Source organism: Oryza glaberrima, chromosome 10 (genome assembly GCF_000147395.1).
Source record: "Oryza glaberrima chromosome 10, OglaRS2, whole genome shotgun sequence".
NCBI lineage: Eukaryota > Viridiplantae > Streptophyta > Magnoliopsida > Poales > Poaceae > Oryza > Oryza glaberrima.
This window is the reverse complement of record NC_068335.1, coordinates 27,761-48,503: the sequence shown is the minus strand read 5'-3', so window position 1 is coordinate 48,503 and position 20,743 is coordinate 27,761. Positions and strand designations below refer to the sequence as shown.

The 20,743-nt window shown below is 35.6% G+C and overlaps 1 protein-coding gene across 1 annotated transcript; it reads left to right on the top strand.

Moving 5' to 3' along the window:
* The first annotated feature begins 7,759 nt into the window (after positions 1-7,759).
* On the top strand, positions 7,760-20,199 carry LOC127753171 (protein TIC 62, chloroplastic). The gene is made up of 11 exons (XM_052278638.1): positions 7,760-8,122; positions 8,258-8,330; positions 8,442-8,481; positions 8,564-8,746; positions 8,879-8,960; positions 9,141-9,213; positions 10,095-10,337; positions 10,906-10,997; positions 19,291-19,476; positions 19,604-19,801; positions 19,886-20,199. Exons 1-11 carry the CDS (start codon positions 7,854-7,856, stop codon positions 19,938-19,940), a joined length of 1,494 nt encoding a protein of 497 aa, XP_052134598.1. The 5' UTR covers positions 7,760-7,853; the 3' UTR covers positions 19,941-20,199.
* The last annotated feature ends 544 nt before the right edge of the window (positions 20,200-20,743 follow it).

Below are 20,743 nucleotides of genomic sequence, written 5' to 3'. Positions count from 1 at the left end.
CAATCACTTTCATCAGAGGCAATCTTGCAAGTGAAGAAGGAAAAGGAAACTTTGCTAATCTTTGGCACGATGGAGTAGAGCTTGGAGAGGCATAGCTCCGCCACCAGGTTCTTGGACAACATCTCCTCCACCCTCTTATGCTTCCATGGCGTCATCATTGTCCAACACTGAACCTAAAACCTAAACCCACTGTCGCTGCCCTCCACCAGCCTAGTTCCACTTTGCACACTCCAAGCCCGTCCTCCACCTCCAACGAGAAAAGGTCCCCCATGACAACCTGTTCAGATGCACACAACCCAATGTTGGTATCTTCAAGGCGGTGAGACCCCTCCCCCTCTAGCCACCTAGTCCTCCACGATGCCATGTTTCCTCAGGCATATGGAAAAGGAGAGACCACGAGAGAGATAACGAGAGAAAGAAAGAGGTAGGGGATGATGTGTGGGGCCCAAATGTCAGCGAGGTGGGAGAGAAGAGATGTAGAATGGGTATTTTGGGCAATTTGAAATACAATAGCTTGCATTTGGATACAATGGTGTCCAGGGTGTAGAAAATGATATATGTATGTAAGAGAGAATTGTAATGGTATGATCCAAATAAGTGAATAGTAATGTTCCAAATAGGTGAATAGTAATGGTAGATCTTTAAATTGTGGAATTTGTAGTGGCACCGATTAAATTAACCATAGATAATACTTGGGAGAAGTTTAGTGGCAAGGAATAATCTCCTTAGAGAAGATGCCAAATTAGAATCCTTCCTTAGAGAAGCATGTAAAATTGGAATCCTAATCCAGAGGTTACCCATCAACTCATCACCGATCATACAGAACTTGATCGAATTAATGTTTGATGGCGACAATTCAATCTCCTTGGGTGGTGGAAAGAGAAAAGTACATATACTTAAAATTATTCACTTCTCAACTATCAGGTTTGTCTAAAATTTACCCCTCAACTATAAATTCGGGATAGGAAACACTCCTCAACTATTATAATTATCCACTTTATCCTCCCTAATATCCAAGCTGGGAGAGTTTTCACTTATGTGCACCTACATGACAATCTAGTCGGTGAAAAGATTAATAAAATAGTGGCCCTGTATGTCGTCATCCTCCCGCTCTCCCTTGCCCTACTCTCTCTCATTACTTACCCTCTGTTATCACTGCGAGCTCAACCTCCTAGGGGATATATACCTCTGCAGCCTCGACCAAGATCTCCACCTCTATGAGATCTTCGCGTCCGCTAGTGTCCTCCTCTACCACACTCTCCAAGATTCATTGTGGTGGTGGCTCCGGTCAAGCTTAGGAGAAAATCCCCTATGTACCCCTAAAAGCTTAGTTGGGCATAAATGATGAAGGAAATATAAACGTATAAATAACAACATGAAACTATAAATAACTTTGCCAGGAACGATAATTCAATATCAGGAAAATTATATAACTTAATCCTATTTTCAAATTTAGCTATAAATAATTTAATATAGAGAAAACTATATGTTACAATAATTTTTAGTGGATCAAATAGTGCTAAATCTAATAATATAAATGAAAAAACAACTTAAATTAGTTAGAAATTGAAAAAAAACTTATTTTAGCCCACGTATGAAAATCTGATTCATTAATTCTGAACGGGTGCTTCTTTCATTGATATAAAATAGAATTTTTCATGTTCTATTCATACTCCATTTGTCTTAATATGATGTGAGTGGTCCAGGAGCATGGTTGGGTAGACTAAGAAGGAATAATGCCCAACAGACGTTGTTCATTGTTTTCCCTAGCTCAAGGCGAGAAACAAAAGAGGAGGGAAGGTGAGCGTCGGTGCTCCGGCGACCAAACGACAGTAAGGAAAGTGGTAGTACGTATCCCACGATGTGACTCGTTCATAAATGGTGGAGGTTGGCAATGAAAAAACCGGAACAAGAGGGATGTAGGGGGGCAACGAGGTAGTCCCGTGATAGATTGAGAAATGACAATGATGAGCTCTAGTGGTGAACACGACCAGGTGAGTGTGTCAAAACTCGTTCCTAAACGAGAGGATTATGTTTTCCTTGAACAAGCAGGAGAAACTGACTAATATTATCTATCGTCTTCCCTAACCAACACAATAAACAAAAGAGAAGGGGAGATGGACGACGGTGCTCTAGTGATCAAACGGTGGTGAGTAAGGTGGTCGAGTGTGTTTGACAATATGACTCATCCATAGATGGTGGCGGTTGGCAACGAAGAAAACCAGAACAATGGGAATGAGGTCGACAACAACATGGTCCTGATAGAGAGAAACAACAACGGTGATCTCTTGTGGTAAACACGACCGAGTGAGTACTTCAAAACGTGCTCCCGAACGAGGAGGTTCTGTTTTTCTTAAATGCGTAAGAGATAGGGAATGCAGGGGAGAGGAGGGACGCTAGGGAGAAGAGATGTCGAGGGGGAGGGGGAGCATGTGTAGCGAGGAAGAGATGTGGGGGTGTGCCAGGAGGGAAGGAGGGAGGCGGGAGAGGAGGGGCAACGCCAGGAAAAGAGGGGCTGCGGGGGAGAGGGAGAGATGGGGGCGCCAAGAGGGAGGGAGAGAGGCGGGAAGGAGGAGGGGCAAGGGAGGGAGGGGGGAGCGGACGGATTTGGGGGAGGGGGAGAGATGGGGGCGCCGGGTGGGAGGAGGGGGGCAAGGGAGGGAGGGGGGAGCGGACGAATTTGGGGGAGGGGGAGAAATGGGGGCACCGGGTGGGAGGAGGGGGGCGACGGAAGGAAAAAAAGGCGGAAGCCTTAAGTATTTTTTAATTAGGTATAGATAGTCCAGATTTTGGCATACATACATACATACATACATACATACATACATACATATATATATATATATATATATATATATATATATTTGAAAACCAGGAAATATTATTAGTAGAAACATAGAACATGAGTTATTTTACAATTGATAGAAGAGAGAGTCTAGTAGGGTAAGCAATATGAGAAATATTTTGACAGCTAATAACAGGATTTGACAGAAGACTTGTTCTAGATTTCCATGCCACCTGAAGCAAATTTTCAGGAATGTCTCTTTGAATTTGGCTCCATAAAGGTCAATGGCCTGGTTCATTGCTGAAGTCTCTTTTCTTGATCGTATCCGCTATTACTGAATTATCAGTTAAAAAACTAGTACCTGCAAAGTTGAAGAATTTGGCAATCTCCATAGCAAGTTGCAATGCTGCCAATTCTGCCAGCAAAGAAGATTGAGCCACCTCACTTGTGGCTTTAATAAAAAGAGCATTTGTGTGTTGTCGGCATGTGGAAGAAAATACCAATCTTTGTGAATTGATTCTCCCAAGCTGCATCTATATAATATTTATTGCCCTCCGGAATAGTCTCCATTCTTCTTTTATATACCTCCTCCTGAGGCTCCACCTGCAAATTATGATTTATAGAGAAAAGAGTATATATGAATTTATCATAGCTTCTGCCGCAAAACACACTTGGGTCGGCTCCTTTTAAGATGCCCTGAAATTTCAGATCATTCTTGGCCTTCCAAAGCTGCCACACAAGATAATCAAAGATTTATGGAGATCAATTTTATTAGAACCATTTGAGGAAATGTAAGCAATGATGTGAGCCAGGGAAACATTATCAGAGAAAATGTCAGTACTCAGTAGAAAGATTTGCTTCAGAAATTCTCCAGGTTAGTCTGCTAAAGAAACAACCAAAGAAAAGATGGAAATCTGTCTCAGGTTGATTGCAACTACAGCAATTTTAGGCAGAGCGTCTCCAAGCAAAAACTTTGACCTTGGGAGGAGTTTGGTAAGGCCATGTTTATTTCCGAAAACAAAAATTTTCACGCTTTAACATCGAATGTTTGGACACATGCATGAAGTATTAAATGTAGGAAAAAAACCAATTACACAGATTGCGTGTAAATTGTGAGATAAATCTTTTAGTCCTAATTGTGCCATGATTTGATAATATGGTGCTACAGTAAATATTTGCTAATGACAGATTAATTAGGCTTAATAAATTTGTCTCGTAGTTTCCTGGCGAAATATGTAATTAATGTAATTTGTTTTGTTATTAGACTATATTTAATACTTTAAATGTGTATCAATATATCTGATTTGACAACCAAACCTAAAATTTTTCCCCGGCTAAACAAGGCCTAATTGAGTTGTGCCTAAACCCTAGGCTACAGCGAAACCAGCCCGTACTAATTGTTTGGGCAGCAGACGTACACGTTGTTCCGTTTGAATTTAACTACGACGAAGATAAAGCTAGGGTACGCAAAATGATAAAATTATTAACATGTGATTAATTGATTTTTAATTATTACAAATTTAAAAAATTAGATTTATTTGATATTTTAAATTAACGTTTGAAAAACACGCTAATGGAAATCGAGGAAAAAATCCGTATCTTTTAGCTACAAAAGAACACCACCGGGTTAGAGCAAGTTTAATAGTATAGCCAACTGCTAGCTTCAAATCATCTATAGCCAATGTAATAGCCAATTCATACAACTAGGAAAGTAGCCCGCGCGAATGCGCGGGCATGCGTCGTACACTATGTTTGAGACACTTATAAGAGTGAAATATTAACCGGAGAACATATGCCACAATTTTTCCATTGTTTTCATTGGCATTAATTGTTTTTATAATTTTATAACCTATTAGCTTTATATTACATCTTATTTAAGTGATATTTATAAGTAACTATTTATAATCTTCTTCATCATTTGAAAAGAAGGCAGACTAATTTTCTTTAGAAAACATGTCACCGAAAGTAAAAGTAAGGTAAAGTAAAAGTAAGGTTTTTTTCTAAATGCAAATATATTATCATGATTTATTAGAGGATGAATTGGGTGGGACATGAAGCTCCATTAAATTCTATATAGCCTAATATGATTGATGTAGTTTGAGAGGCTGTCCATCCATAAATATTTTATGTACAGTGGGTAAGAGGTTATACGCAACCTAACATGAATACAATAATGATAAGATATTTATACATTTTGTTTAATATTTTTAATAAAATGAATGTTCAAACATTATTAAAAAAGAAGGAAGTAATATATTTTTATCTTTCTCTTACATGGAATATCCTAATTCCATATTTCTTTTGCAATCATACTTGCGAAAATATGTAGTGATGTGGACAAATCTCATGCGTTCATTTTTGATCCAATGATGATTTTCAGGTTTCCACTACGTATGTTGTTTGTACTGTATATTTTTTCCTATCATACTATACGTAGGTAAGTTTGTTTTGGGTTTTAGGTAAGTTTGTTTTGGGTTTTGGGCTATAACGTTTTTCCCCCGTGAACTGTACGTACGTGGTGTACTTTACGTACATACTTATTTTCTATCATACATTTTCCCCGTGAACTTTACGAAAGCATGCATTTTTTTTCTGCATACGTGGATGGAGATTAGGGAGTAGAGATCACTTTTTTAGTTTTTTTAAGCATGATAATCTAATGGTCTAAAATATTGGGTCCATCAACGTAAGTAAAAATAAATATCTATAATTTTCTCTAATTAATTAGAGTGTCATGTTATGATGTAGGAATGTTTGCAGAGTACCACGTGATGGATACGTAGCGTTTGTAGAAAGTTTAATAAACTTTTAGTATATAATAGATACATGGATTATAATATGTTAGTTATCTAATGTTTGATTTTAATTAATATTAAACTTTGCCTGGTAGAAAATTAAAAGATGGAAAGTATATATAACAAATGATAGGAGATAGATGGAGGGACTGACGTACCAATGTTACGTAGGTGATGATAGGTGATGATGGAGAGAGGGTGCCTAGGAGGTGGTGGGGTAGGGGTGGGATGGGATTTATGGATGGGTTGTTGGATTTTGTTTAAAGATGGATCTAATGGTGAAAAATAATAGGTTCACTGTATTAATTAAAAATTTAAGGTCGGATGTTTTCTTTTTTTCTTGGAATTTCTTTATATCTCTAATTTATTTATTAAAGTGTCGAGTGACGATTTAGGAGTGTTTGTAGTGCATACGTATTTTCTATCGTATGTTTTCCATATGAACTTTACGAACATACATATTTTATCTCTTACGCGGCTGGGGATTAGGAAGGATATATTACTTTTTTATTTTTTAAAGTATGATAATCTAATGGTCTAAAATATTGGGTCGGTCAATTTAACTAAAAATAAATACATTTTTCTTAGAATATCTATGATTTTCTCTAATTCATTGGTGTGTCATGTAGTGATGTAGGTGCGTTTATGGAATACCGCGTGACGGATTGGTGGCGTTTGTAGAAGGTTTAATAAACTTTTAGTTTATAATAGATAGATAGATTATAAGCTGTTAGTTATTTAATGTTTGATTTTATTTAATCTTAAACTTATAATATAATATGTTAGTTATATAATGTTTGATTTTATTTAATCTTAAATTTTGCTGGGTAGAAACTAAAAGATGGAAAGAGTAATCGATGATAGGAGATAGGAGACAGAGGGAGGGACGGACGCACGTATGTTAAGTAGGTGATGATGGGGAGAGGATGCCAAGGAGGTGGTGGGTTAGGGGTGGGATTGGATTTATGGATGGGTTGATAGATCTAATGGTGAAAATTTTTTCGATTTCTCTATTTAGTAGAACATTTGTAGAAAGTATAATGGATTTTTTTTATATAATAGATTTAAAAAATACAACAGGATCATAAATTAGATACTCTCTCTATCCCATAATATAAATCATGGTGAAAGTTGGCATGGTCATCAAAACTAAGTTTTAGCTTATAATTTTTCATATACTATAAGGTTAATAGTAACAAAATTATAACCATATGAAAGTAAATTTAAATTTCAATCTAATGATATATTTTTAACAAATAAAATTTATTTTATATTATACAAAGTGTTAGTCTTAAAATACGTGCGCGCCTTATATTGTGGGATGGTGGGAGTATATTTTCTTTTACAAAATTAAAAGATGGTTTAAAGAATGTTGATTGGATATTTTATATTTTTTTATTATATATCTTAATTTTACTACATATTTATATTTGTGAAGTAATATATTTTATTTTTATATTATAAAAAATAAAATGGACCGTTAATTTTTTTCCTCCGGGCAGCAGAAGGAAAGCTTCGTTTTAAACAGTAATGTACGTACTCAAATTTTTGTTTCCAATCATACGTACGTACCTACGTAGGGGACAGCAGTCATGTTTGTATCATATATACGGTCGGAGGAAGTTATTATTTTTTAATAATAAATTTAATCTAATGGTGTAAAATAATGGGTCCACAAATTAAGCGAAAATCAACGGTACGGTTAGGACGGGTCCACCAATTTAAGTGAAAATCAACGGTGAGATTAGATAGTGCCATGTGACGGCTTAAGAACGTTTATAGGAGTGCCACATGGCAGCGTTAGAGCGTTTGTAAGAAGTTTAATGGACTTTTAGTATATAATAGAAGGTAGATAGATATAGTTGCTTACTGTATTATTAATACCTAGTCCTACCTATCATACGCATATTATGTTTTGGAGTTCGTACTACAGCTGGCTATAAATCTGTAGCCTGTTGCTACTCTATCTCTTTCTTTATTTTTTTAAAATATGTTTATAGCTGGTTTATAGTTTCTAGTGTACCTGCTCTTATGTAAAGATGCACAAGCATGAGCTGCAGCGCAGGTGGTCTGTGAGAAGTAGCAGCAGATGAGGAGCGGGCCCTACGTTATCTCGGAGCGTGGACACGACTACGCCACGTCGGATAGCACATCATGATCGGCAGCTAACCCAACGTAGCCGCAGGCTGGAGCTGTGTTGGAAAGGGAGAGTGATGAATCCATGAACGAACCATTAGCAGCTAGCTAGGTCGCGGGCTGAGGGCTTACTAATCATGGAGCAAGCAGCGAAGGCCACCATCTCACTGTCGCCGCCGAGTTACGCTGGATGTTGCATGGCAGCATGTCCCTACCGATCAACGCGGCACCTGCGCAGAGGAGGCGGCTGCTCTGCTCGCTCCATCTCCTCCCTCCGGCATGCCCCTTCTGCTCGTGTTTACGCCGCAGCCGCAGCCGCAGCCACGCCGGAGCCCAAGTCGACGAAAGAGAATGACCTCGTCTTCATCGCGGGAGCCACCGGAAAGGTGGGATCCCGAGCTGTAAGGTACACCTCCTCCTCCTCGATCCGTTCGTCCTCCAGGCCGGCTAGCCAGTCATCCCTCGATCGATCTGTCCCTGGAAAAATATACTCCAGTATGTTAATTACAGCAGAGACACGTACGCTTGTATGCGCTTGCAGGGAGTTCATCAAGCTTGGCTTCCGTGTCCGCGCCGGCGTTAGAAGTGCACAGAGAGCATCGTCCCTTGTGCAGGTAACAATAATCCATGAATCTTGCTACCAGCTACACCTATGTAAATGTAGGAGTACAGTACTTTTCATTTATACATCTTGACCATACATACGATCGACATTTCAATTTCAGAGTGTTGAGCAACTGAAAGTCGATGACGATGCAACTTCGCGTGAGTCGTCGGCATAGATAAATTAATTCGAGTTTCCGGTTAACTGTTTGTGTCTGAACTGGATCAATAATCTCTAGACCAGCCGCAGAAAGGCTCGAGATCGTAGAATGCGACCTGGAGAAGCAGGCGCAGTCAGACATCGTGTCGGCCATTGGCAACGCGGCGATTGTGGTGTGCTCCATCGGCGCCAGCGAGAAGGACATCCTGGATGTAACGGGCCCCTACCGTATCGACTACATGGCCACCAACAACCTCGTGCAGGCTGGTATGTATATATAATATACTCTAGCTAGCTTAATTAGCTTTAATTTGTTCATCATTAATATTACTCTATAAGCAGAAACAATTAATAATTGAAACTCATTAACTACGTACATCATTGACGTACGTGCGCCAGCAACTGCTGCAAAGGTTGAGCACTTCATCCTGGTTACATCCCTGGGCACAAACAGGATTGGCTTCCCTGCTTTTCTTCTCAAGTAAGCTAGATCGATGTGTAATTAATTAATTTCCTTGTTCGATATAATTATTGGCCCTGTTTTAGTTTGAGGAAGAAAAAAAGAGATCGATATGTATGCATATATATGTAGACAGCCCAGCCCTTTAGGACGTACAAAAACGAAATGAAATTTATGATGCATATGCACGCATGGTTACAGCTTGTTTTGGGGGGTTCTGTGCTGGAAAAGGCGAGCTGAAGAAGCGCTCATCGGCAGCGGCCTTCCTTACACGGTACGCTTTCTTTAAGATAATAAAAATGGTTTGCATCTTCAGCCTCTACCAATGAGTTTAGGTGTATTGTCAGGTATATATACACTATATATATGCAATTAATTAATGGGTTAATTAGATCCATGCTATTAAAAATATGTTGGTTTTAAAATATACTATTAGTATTCAAGTATTTTGAACCATACCATTATAATTTTATACATATTTGATATATGCCACTATTTACCACTTAGATACATTTAAAAAAAGATTAAACAAAATTGCCCTTCTTCCTTCCTCCACTTCTTTTCCCTTCTTCTTCCTGTTCGACGGCAGCGGTGGACCGCCCGGCGGCAAGTGGCGGTGGCAGGAGCGGCGGTGCGGCGGGCGGCGGCGAGCGGTGGCGGCGACGGCAGCAGCAGGCAGCGGCGCGACGACAAGCGGCCTCTTCACCGTCAATCTTGCCGGCCTCTTGAAACCAGCCACGCACCATGACAGTGTCACCATCCCCGGCGTTCAACTGCTCCCAATTCCCCACCTCACACACTGCTGAAAGACGCGGCGGCGGATGGACTTGGGGTCGTCGTCCCAGGGGTAGTCGTGTTCGAGCTGGAGGATGGACTTGGCGGAGCGGCCCGGCGGCAAGCGGCGGCAGCAGCAAGGAGCGGCGGTGATGACAGCAGCAGCGAGCAGCGGCGCGGCGGCGAGTGGCCGCAGCAGCAGTGGCGGAGCAAGAAGCAACGAGAAGAGGGGGTAGAAGATGAGGGTAATTTCGTCCAATAAATACAAAATACGTATCTTAGTGGCATCGTTATAAATACGTAAATATTAATGGTATATTTCAAAACCAGTAAAATTTTAATAGCATAGATCTAATTAATTACTATATAATTTCTCATCAGATCGTCCGACCTGGTGGCATGGAGAGGCCAACGGACGCTTTCAAGGAGACGCACAACCTGGTGGTGGCAGTTGAGGACACCTACGTCGGTGGACTCGTTTCCAACCTTCAGGTGGCGGAGCTCATCGCGTGCATCGCCAGCAACAGAAGAACGGCCTACTGCAAGGTGGTCGAAGCGATCGCAGAGACCACCGCGCCATTGCAGCCCACGGAGGATCAGCTCGCCAACATACCTTCAAAGCGGGTATACCCATGCCTATTATTAGCATTTAATTTCTCCATTTCATATTATAATTTGATATTTTTCACAGTCAATATTTTTTATTTTAAGCTCAATCAACTTTATTAGAAAAATATAGCAACATTTTCGATAAAAAATCATATATTATCGGAATATAATTTAATGTTAGTTTCGACGAAACTAAGGCTGCATTTTTTCGCTTAGATTTGAGAGAGATTTTTCAATGCACGCAAAACGAGAAAGATTATTAGTATATCATTAAGTAAGTAAATAATTATAAACTTGAAAAATAGATTTATTTAATTTTTTTAAACAACTTTTATATATAATTTTTTTTGCAAAAAAACACCATTAAACAGTTTAAAAAACGTGCTAACAAAAAAAAAGCAAGTTAAAGTTTGGAGTTGATGAAAATAATAATCCTAAGTTGATGTTGCTATTTTTTAAAAAAAAAATTTAGTTAACTCAAGTAAGTTTAACTTAAAAAAATTAAACCGACTTATAATATTTTTATTATATACATATGAAATAATGTGTTAAATTGATGGCATATGTATACCCATATGTGCAGCAACCTCCGCCCGAACCTGAGGTAGTTCAGCAGGGAGAGACCCCTCCAAAACCGATCCAGCAAAGCCAACGACCACTCTCACCCTACACGGCGTAAGTATAACGTGCACCTACATATACAGTACATTCTACTCCCTAAATTAATCCTATTTTTTCTATAAAAAAACTAGTGTAGAAACTTTTTCCCTTTTAGAGATGGTTGCCAAGAGCATGCTCATAATCAGGACTGAAACAAAATATCTATCTATCTATCTATCTATCTATTATCTATTATCTATTATCTATCTTCTATTATATAAGTCCATTAAATTTCTACAAACGCTCCTAAATCGCCACGTGGCACTTTAAAAATTAAAAAATTCTTTAAAATTCTGAAAAAAACATCTAACCATTGATTTTTATTAAATCTGGTGGACCTATTATTACAACCATTAGATTTATCTTTGAGAAAAAAAACATCTCCTAACCCGGGTCCACCTGGCATGTAGGTACCTACATTCCTGTACGTACGTCTCCCCATGTTCCCTCAAATCCTTGGTTCCTCCTCTTTTTTATCACAAAATATAAACTGAGAAGTTAGGCTTAACCAGTGACACATGTGTGAGGGAAGTACTACTATACATGCATGGCTTTTTTGCTATTAGACATGCATGTCTTTTTTCTCTCTTCTTATAAAGTTTTCTCACAAATTACTTATCCGATCAACAATTAGATTATACCATCGTATTCGTTGCAATTAAATCTTTACATCAAAGATCTTACACGATTACATTACGATGAAAAAATATTTATGTTTGTAAATTAATTTTATTATATACGTAAGTTACTTTTATCATATATATAAATTACTTTTAGATTTGACTAAATTACTTCTTATACATTCATAATACTCTAAATTGATTATTTTTATTATTGTTTTAAGTTAATTCAATAATTTATGGACTTTAAATTTAATTTTTACATAGACCATATTTTTCTCTCTACAGCAAATTTACTTCTAATGTTGTAACAACTTATTTCCATTTTGTGCTAAGTTATTTTTATGATTGATGTAAATTACTTTTAGAATTTATTAAATTTATTTTTAGACTTTATTAAATTTACTTTCATAAATGCATTTACTTAAAAATATTCTCTACACTTTACTTGTGAATTTACTCTACTTACTGTTTCATTTCAACTCAGTCACAAATGTAATTACTCCTACTACAGAGAGTTACTCCTGTTAGATAGCTAAGTTATTTCTACAATTTCAATGAATATCTTTTAAATTAATAAATTGTTTGAATATATTCAACGTGCATCTTGTTTTCTCACATGTTTTATATAGAGTACAATGATGCAAATAGATCTTGAAAACAATATGTGATTTAAAATATATAAGTTATTAAAGAGGTTAAATCTAAAAGTAATTTATATATATGATAAACGTAACCTACATATATATTAAAATTAATTTACAATATAGATATTTTTTTTCAGAATATAATCATGTAAAATCTTATTGTAAAGATTTAATTACAATAACACAACGGTATAATCGAATTATGGCTTAGATAAGTAATTTGAGAGAAAATTCTATAAGAAGAAAAAGAAAAGCATGCACTATTGAGTCTAGTAGTAGCAACTAAAGTGAGGTCGCTGGATATTATGCCTAACTAGCGATGATTTTGTCATAGTCACGTCCCTTTTTTATCTAATCCTTCTCTTATTTTTATGCCTTCCTCTCTCCGTTTCAGGTTATAAGATGTTTTGACTTTGGTTAAAATTAAACTGCTTTAAATTTGACAAAGTTTATAGACAAATATAGTAATATTTACATTACCAAATTAGTTTTCTTAAATTAATAATTAAATATATTTTATAATAAATTTATCTTGGTTCGAAAATATTACTATTCTTTTCTATAAACTTGATTAAATTTAAAGCAGTTTGACTTTGACTAAAGTCAAAACATCTTATAAGTTGAAATGTAGGGAGTATTAGTTAGAAAACCAAAAATTTTGCGATTTTGCTAAATATTTATTTACAGTTTTTTTTTGACTAAAAATCACTCGGTATTTTTTACCGTCCGATTCATTGATGATTTCCGTGCTTCGTTATTAGCCGCACAGTTTCTTTGCGTGTCCTCTTTCCTTTTCCCTGTGTTGTATGCACATATTTATTCGTTCACTACCCGTGATTGGTTGGCTATCGTTTGAGAGATAGAAGATGCATATTCTCTATTTACTAGCTGCTATATGACTATGCGAGTGGCTTCTGCTGTTCTTTTGTGAGACTAGCATACTACTTACATACATATATATATATATATATATATATATATATATATATATATATATATATATATATATATATATATATATATATATATAAAGTTACACACCATTTACGTAAAAGTTACGTTATAATTACATATCAGTTACACTATAATTACATTATATTTCTACCTTAGTTGCATTTGTATGATTTTAGTAGAAAAATCTGTCGAGCGATACATAGATAGACCAAAAATTTTGTGTTAAATAATTGAGCAACTATAACATATAAATCATAAAACTAATTTTTATCTACTTACATCTTTAAATTATTTATGAATAAATTTAGACTTGAAGACCAAACTTCACTATAATTCAACTTTGAATGTCATTTTGGGTTATACTTTTTGATTTTTGAGTGCCATCAAGCAATTATTAAAAAAATAAAATATAATAATAATAACAATATAGATTCCATTATCGTAAACAACTTCATAATAGTCAAATTAGATCTATAATCATTAAAGTAAAATGATAACTATGAGTAATGTTCCCAAAGTATATTAGTTAGAAATCATAAGTTATGGCTGGAAATAAGCAACTATAACATCTAAACCATACAACTGATATTTTATATCATCTAAATCATACATATAATATTTGATCCACTTATGTCTTTAGATTATTTTAGGTTCAAAGACTCATATCCAGTGTAATTTAACTTTGAAAAGAATTATGTCACTTTCGGGGGGTGTATTTTCTGAATTCTGTGTGCCATTCAAACAATTTAAAATTATAAAAAGATAGTGATTTAGATTTTATCATCCTACATAACTTTATAATGATTAAATTAGACCTATAGTAATAAAATTTGAATTAACCTAACTCTGAGTAATAATGAAAAATTACTCCCAAATTCTAACATTATAATAAGTCAAAATAATATTATTAGATTTGTAGTGTTCATATTTTGAATATCTACTATGAATATGAATATACCATAAGAATAGATGAGTAAACTTTTATTCTATTTTTATTTAATAAAGTAATAGCAACTAAGATACTATTACCCATGAAAAAAATATAATTATCTGCATGCGTACATTCTCCCCTTCGGCTCTCTCTTCCTCTCCTCTCTCATTCAATTCCTCCGTGTTCTAATTTTTAACTAATTAATAAAAGCTATCAATATTTAGAAAGAAAAATGATTATAATTCTTAAGTGATATCCTATTTTTATTTTGTGAATTATTGTTTTATTTATAGTTAAGTAAATAATTTAAGATCCACATTACCACTTATTTCTGCATAAAATAAAAACACGTCATTTGAACATAGACACCTATCCTTTTGCATGGTAACCAAATAGCAAAAAGAACATAACATTATCACAAGTACATGCTCTGTAGCGCACTTAAAATGTCACGTGTTCCGTCTTAAACAAAAATAAAATCATAGATATTGTAAAGAAAAAATCATCTGTCTTGTGTTATGTCTTAAAAATTAGAAAAAAGATATTAGAAATTGTGAGAAAAAATTTGGATCATCGGTTTTCACATAATATCATTTAGAGAAAAAAACCACCCCTCCGCTTCAGCCTCCCCCACACATGGACACAATACAATACTACATGTCTCCTCCCTGTCCTTTTATAGTTTGCAATAATAAAAAATATTAAAATATGCATAATTTTTAAGATACTCATCTGATTTCTAATCTAACTATTGTTGTATTCACAATTAAACCAACGATATGAAGATCCATAACGCCTAAATTTTGAACTGGTATAAAAAAAATAGGAAACAAAAAATGTCAATAAGGACTAAATTGAACTATTTGGAGAAAATTTAATAAGTTCGTAAAAGCATTTGTGCTTAATTTTTACTAAAATTGGACCAACTATTGCATGTCCCATTTTTATAACAATTTGTAAATGCTTAGTTTCTCGATATACTATTGCATATATAAGCCACGCTAAGGTTGTTGTATATAGTTTGTTGAAAAGTTATATTTCTTACTATTAAATTTAATTTTTTGGATTCATGTTAACAAGGTATTTTCTTTGAAAAAGAGAAAGTATATACCGCAAATATCACAAGGAAGGAGGTATACGACATCTCTTTGTTAATTTATATGCATGTATGTAACAACTTGGGTCAATCTGAACCAACTAAGTAGGACTAGCTTACAAATAATACACATTATTAACAATAATAGTTCTTTAGGGTTTAAAAAAAGCCCCTATGAATTTAATTAAACAAGATAAAACACCTTAGTTTTAAGTGCATTTACACTTAGTTTGTTAGACACGTTTATCAAATGTTATATATTTTAAATGCTAACAAATAGTTTGGAAAAATTATCTAAGCAATACCAATGAAGAAAATTCATAGAGAAATAATACTTTTGAAATATGGCATCTTACAATGGGTTGATATTCCGCCTATATAAATTTTTCAAACACAATCAATAATATACATGTCCGCACGAATGCACGGGCTATCTTCCTAGTTGCAATTAATAGTTGAAAAAAATGTTTTTTACAAAACATATTTAGGGTGAAACATTGTCTGACTTTTAATATAATTTTGTTTGAACTATTATTATGAATGTTTGCATGCGGATGATTTTTTTTCTTGAAATATTCTTTGATTCTACTCTAAACCTGTTTCTGTCAATAATTTATTTGGGATTGTTTTCATAGTGGTTATGATTTTCTTCTAATTACCCTTCTAACATATAAATTGTAAAGTAGAAATACTTGAAATCGTACAGTCCTGAATTTATGAGAATTTATTGTAGTGGAATAATAGAGTTTCTAAACTTTAAATACTATTTCTTTTTTTTTGTATATATAGTATTTTCTCTGTTTTTTAATATATAACACCATTGATTTTTTAGACTATTCATCTTATTAAACACAATTAACTAATGCTATGAGAGAGTATATGTATGAAGAGTGCCGCCATTTATAGATGGATTTGTTCGGTTTGTTTCGTTTGTTTGCACATATGTGGATTAATTTAGTTTTGAATTGCACATATGTGGATTAATTTAGTTTTGAATATTTGTAAAGTTGTATATTTGATTTCATAATATATACGAAGATTTTTAGAAATTTCTAAGGTTGTTTGGATCACGTGTAAATGATGTAAATGAGGTAGATATTTAAACTAATGACATAATTGTAAGCACATATTATTTTACATGTAAGAACATATAATTGGATCATGCCACTAAAAATATGCCATTTTAGATAAATACCATTACTATTCACAATATCGGCTCATGGCACTGAAACATGGGGAAATTGGAATAGTGCCACTCCATCATGTTTTCCGTCAAAAATTTCCGTTAGCCCTAACTGCACATTGGACCTAGCTAGCTGTCAGTTCCATCTTCACCTCACTCCCCTTTCTTCTCTTTCCCCCTTCCTCTCTCTCCACCACCATCGTCGACCACCACTATCGCAACCACCATCATCGACTATCTCTGCGGTGGGAGGCCTCGGGAGCCGCCACAACCACCGCCGCGGTCCTCGATGCCATCCGCGACAGGAGGCTTGGGAGCTGCCATCCTCGACCCCATCCATGCAGGAGGGCTCGGGAGCTGCGACCGCCATCATCGTCGTTGTCCTCGTAGTAGTTGCGGGGGTGCATGGAGGAAGAGATAGGGAAGAAAGAAGAGGGAGGATGGAGGAAGATGGAAGTGATATGTGCTCCCCACGTCTAGGGGTCTGACGGAAAACATGATGGAGTGGCACCGTTCCAATTTTCCCCAATTTCACTGGCATGTAGCCGATATCGTGAATAGTAGTGACATTTATCTAAAATAACATATTTGTAGCGGTATGATCCAATTAACCCTAGTCAATATATGGATGTAAAAACTATTAATTTAATTGTGAAGCTAGACTACAACCATTCAAATGGATCTTATCAAGGTGTTTAAAAGTGTGCATACAAATTATGTTAGCCGTTTTTTGACTTGAAGTCCAGCAAAGGAAAAACAGGCTAAGTGCCCTAGCTAGATTACTTAACATTTTCTATCATCAATCATACCATCAACCCTCTTATGGCCTCTAAATATAGGATTAGGCTTATTGGTTTCAAGTTTTAAGTTAAAGTTTTAGCTTATATATGATTTATAATTAGTGGATTTAAAGATCTAAGTTTAACGGTGGAGTCATACATCTGTCTTACATAAGCTAAAAAAAGTTTCTCCAACTAAGCTTTTGATTTAATAGTATAAGTTTGGCTTATGGCTTTAAAAAAACCAAAATAATTGCTTGTTTGTTTAGGTTTAAACTTTTTGGCTCATAATAAATTGGCTTATAAATCTAAACAAAAGGCCCTTAGCTAGGACCAAGCATCCATTGAGTTTATAGATTTTGATTGCACATGTGATCTCTGTTCACACCAAGTCGATGATGCACGGATGCATGCAAGCGCCTCAAACATTTATGCCATAAATTTTATGGAAGGATATGTTTAACCTATAACTCATCAATAGAGACAATCTATGCTCTAATTGGTTCACACGATGCTACCATTTGCACATATACCGAGCAAGACATCTACCCCTTCCAGTCCACATTTTGGACAATGATATGATATCTAAAATATATAATATATACAATAAATTATTTTTTCTCTTTTTATTATAGTTCGCTGTAAGATAAATTTATATATATATTGTTCTAATAACTCTAAATTAAATATTATTTGAGTTATTGATAGTAAAAGATATGAAAGTTACCTAACCTTTTTCAAAACTTCAGAGGGAGTAAAATGCTAAATTAAATTATTTACTATAAATTTGTCATAGTAGCTTGTGATTATAAATGTCTCACACAGTCACATGATTGCAATGAATACTGAATTAAGCATTGATTACAATTTACAAGTTTGGTAGTTTCTTCACACTTCTTTCCCTAATAATTCCTACCGTTTCTTAATTTTCTTCTCTAATTGTAAGATCATTTATGGATTTTTGGTGTGCATATGTACGCATATAGATCATTCACAACTGTGTGGCTATCTAGCTAGCATAAAAAACGATGCATGATTTGCTTGGAGAGAGTTGGGCATGTACGGGAGGTAGTCAGGAGGCGGTACGTACAGACTCATACATTTGCTGCGGGAATTTAGTATGATAACAATAAAAAAAATAATGTGTAAAATAGCTGGATAATATTAGATTAAGTAAATTAATGTGGTTTATGATAATTTAAATTTAAATAGTATGTAGAATGGTGATTCAAACGTAAAAAGTAAGGTAGAATGACTTTATAGAAGAAGAAAAGTAGGAAGATAGTTTGGACCGTAGATTAATCATCTAAAGACTAAAAACAATTGATGTAATATGACTTAATTAGAGGAAAAAAGGAGAAAGATAATTGTACCATAGATTAATCATTTAAGTACTAACAAGTAAGGATGAACTATATATAAGTATATAGGATATCATAAAACATAATAAAGATATACTTTGAAACATTATGTGAATTATGTTGGATGATAATTTAACATGTTTGTATTTGAAGAGCTCTTAAATTATAAAAACTATAAAGATATAGCATGTTTACATGATGTTTAAATGTGATGATTGTTAGTGGATGATGATGTGGCATCTTGTTAATTAGTGGATTAGTGGATGATGATGTGATATCTTTGCATGTTAAACTTAAGAAGTTAGTGGGGGATAACTTAGTAAGATAGGATACCTACAGGAGGCAGGGTTTAAGGAATTTATTTTTTAAGATTGATCTAATGGTTGATACTAATGAGTCCACCGATTTAAATGAAAATCAATGGTTAGATTCTTTAGTTGCCACATGACAGTTTGAGAGTGTTTGGAGGAGTACCATGTGACGGCTTGAGAGCGTTTTTAGGAAGTTTAATGGATTTTTAAGTATATAATAATAGGTAGATTGGGGTGCTAATAGATAGATAGATATATTAATTATATTATACTCTCTCTCCACTGTTCACAGAGAAAACGTTCGATCGCTTCAATATCGAAATCCTAACTCATTAGCTTTGTACTGATTTTGCCATAACTTCAGATTACCTGTTGGCAATATATAGCTTTGTGCTGATGATTTTGGCCGGTCTGGCATGGCTACAGATTTGTGGACCTGAAGCCTCCAAGCTCGCCATCGCCGTGCCCACCATCAGCAGCAGCTCCTGCTCCTACTTCTACAGATACCGCTGCGGCAGGTTCATCGTCAACGTTGAACTCCAGCGCCACCGGCACCCCCATCAGCGTGGATCAACCGAAGCAGCAGCAGAGGCCTCTTTCACCGTACACTAGGTACTATATATACTTAAGACTAATTGATTAATTGATGCCATTTCATTTTTGGTGTTGTCTATTAATGAATTGGTTAATTAATTTGTTGAATGCACGGTGCACCGTGGATGTAATGATTTGTTCTAAGATATGAGGAGCTGAAGCCACCCAGCTCGCCGTCACCGACGCCGCCATCAGCAGCTTCATCGGCTTCTGTTTCTGCTTCTCCTGATACACCTCCTGCAGCAGCAGCTTCATCGGCGGCGTTGGACTCCAGCGCCAACGGCACTCCCATCACCGGCGATCAACTGAATCAGCAGCAGAGGCCTCTTTCACCATACACAAGGTACGTACTGTACGACTATATATGTATATACATGCTTGTCCATTCTTGTACTAATTCGATCTTTTTGTGAATGCATTATTCAAGGTACGAGGAACTCAAGCCTCCAAGCTCGCCAACCCCATCTACCCCCAAACTATAGAAGCAAGATAGTTAGCATATAAGGCTATATTCGTTTTTTGCCTTGGCCAATCATCACTCAAGATCCAGTTATCCACTACTAGTTAATTACCTTCATCCAGGAAAAGCGACTTGTATTTTTCATGTCCAAATTCAAAAAAAACAAAGAGTAGTATTGGAATTGGAAGTCAACAAATTAATTCTCTCTAAGTCTTACAATGTTTGTGCACCAAGGCCCAGGAATAATTTAAACGGCATCAATCAATATGACATGCACAATATGCACACATTATCCCACAATGCATGCATCAATTTAAAACACAATGCACAATTACACCCTTAGCATACACATATTTTCTCATGCTGTATTAATTTAATTGTACTCCGATGAAATCCTTGTCCATACAGTTATATGACGATCAAATTGAGAAAATTTGGTTTTCATTATATGATGATCAATTTGGGCAAGAGTGAGTAGGTCTTAACCATAAATACTCCATCCATCCCATTTTAAACATCACATAAGCAAAGAACACAAAGATCATGGACAACTAAACCTTTATCATTATGTAATTAATTCTCATCAGTTATAAGAGCATCTCCAATAGCCTCTCCAAATCGGACTCTCCAAACACCATATAGCCAACTCTCCATCTGATTTGGCTAGTCAAACTACTTACTCGCTCCAACAGCCTCTCCATCTACCCACTCTATTTTAAGTCTATCACAGTGGGTCCCCACATGTCAGTCGCTGCTTCTTCTTGCTCTCCCCTCCTTCCTCTATCTCCCGTAGGTATCACCGAGCGCCTCTTCAGCGATGGCGAA

Excerpts from the sequence above, each read along its gene's own strand:
- LOC127753171 (XM_052278638.1), top strand. The coding sequence starts at position 7,854 with ATGGAGCAAGCAGCGAAGGCCACCATCTCACTGTCGCCGCCGAGTTAC. Across the intron at positions 8,482-8,563 it reads CGATGACGATGCAACTTCGC|CCGCAGAAAGGCTCGAGATC; the intron begins GTGAGTCGTCGG and ends TCTCTAGACCAG. Across the intron at positions 19,477-19,603 it reads CCTCTTTCACCGTACACTAG|ATATGAGGAGCTGAAGCCAC; the intron begins GTACTATATATA and ends ATTTGTTCTAAG.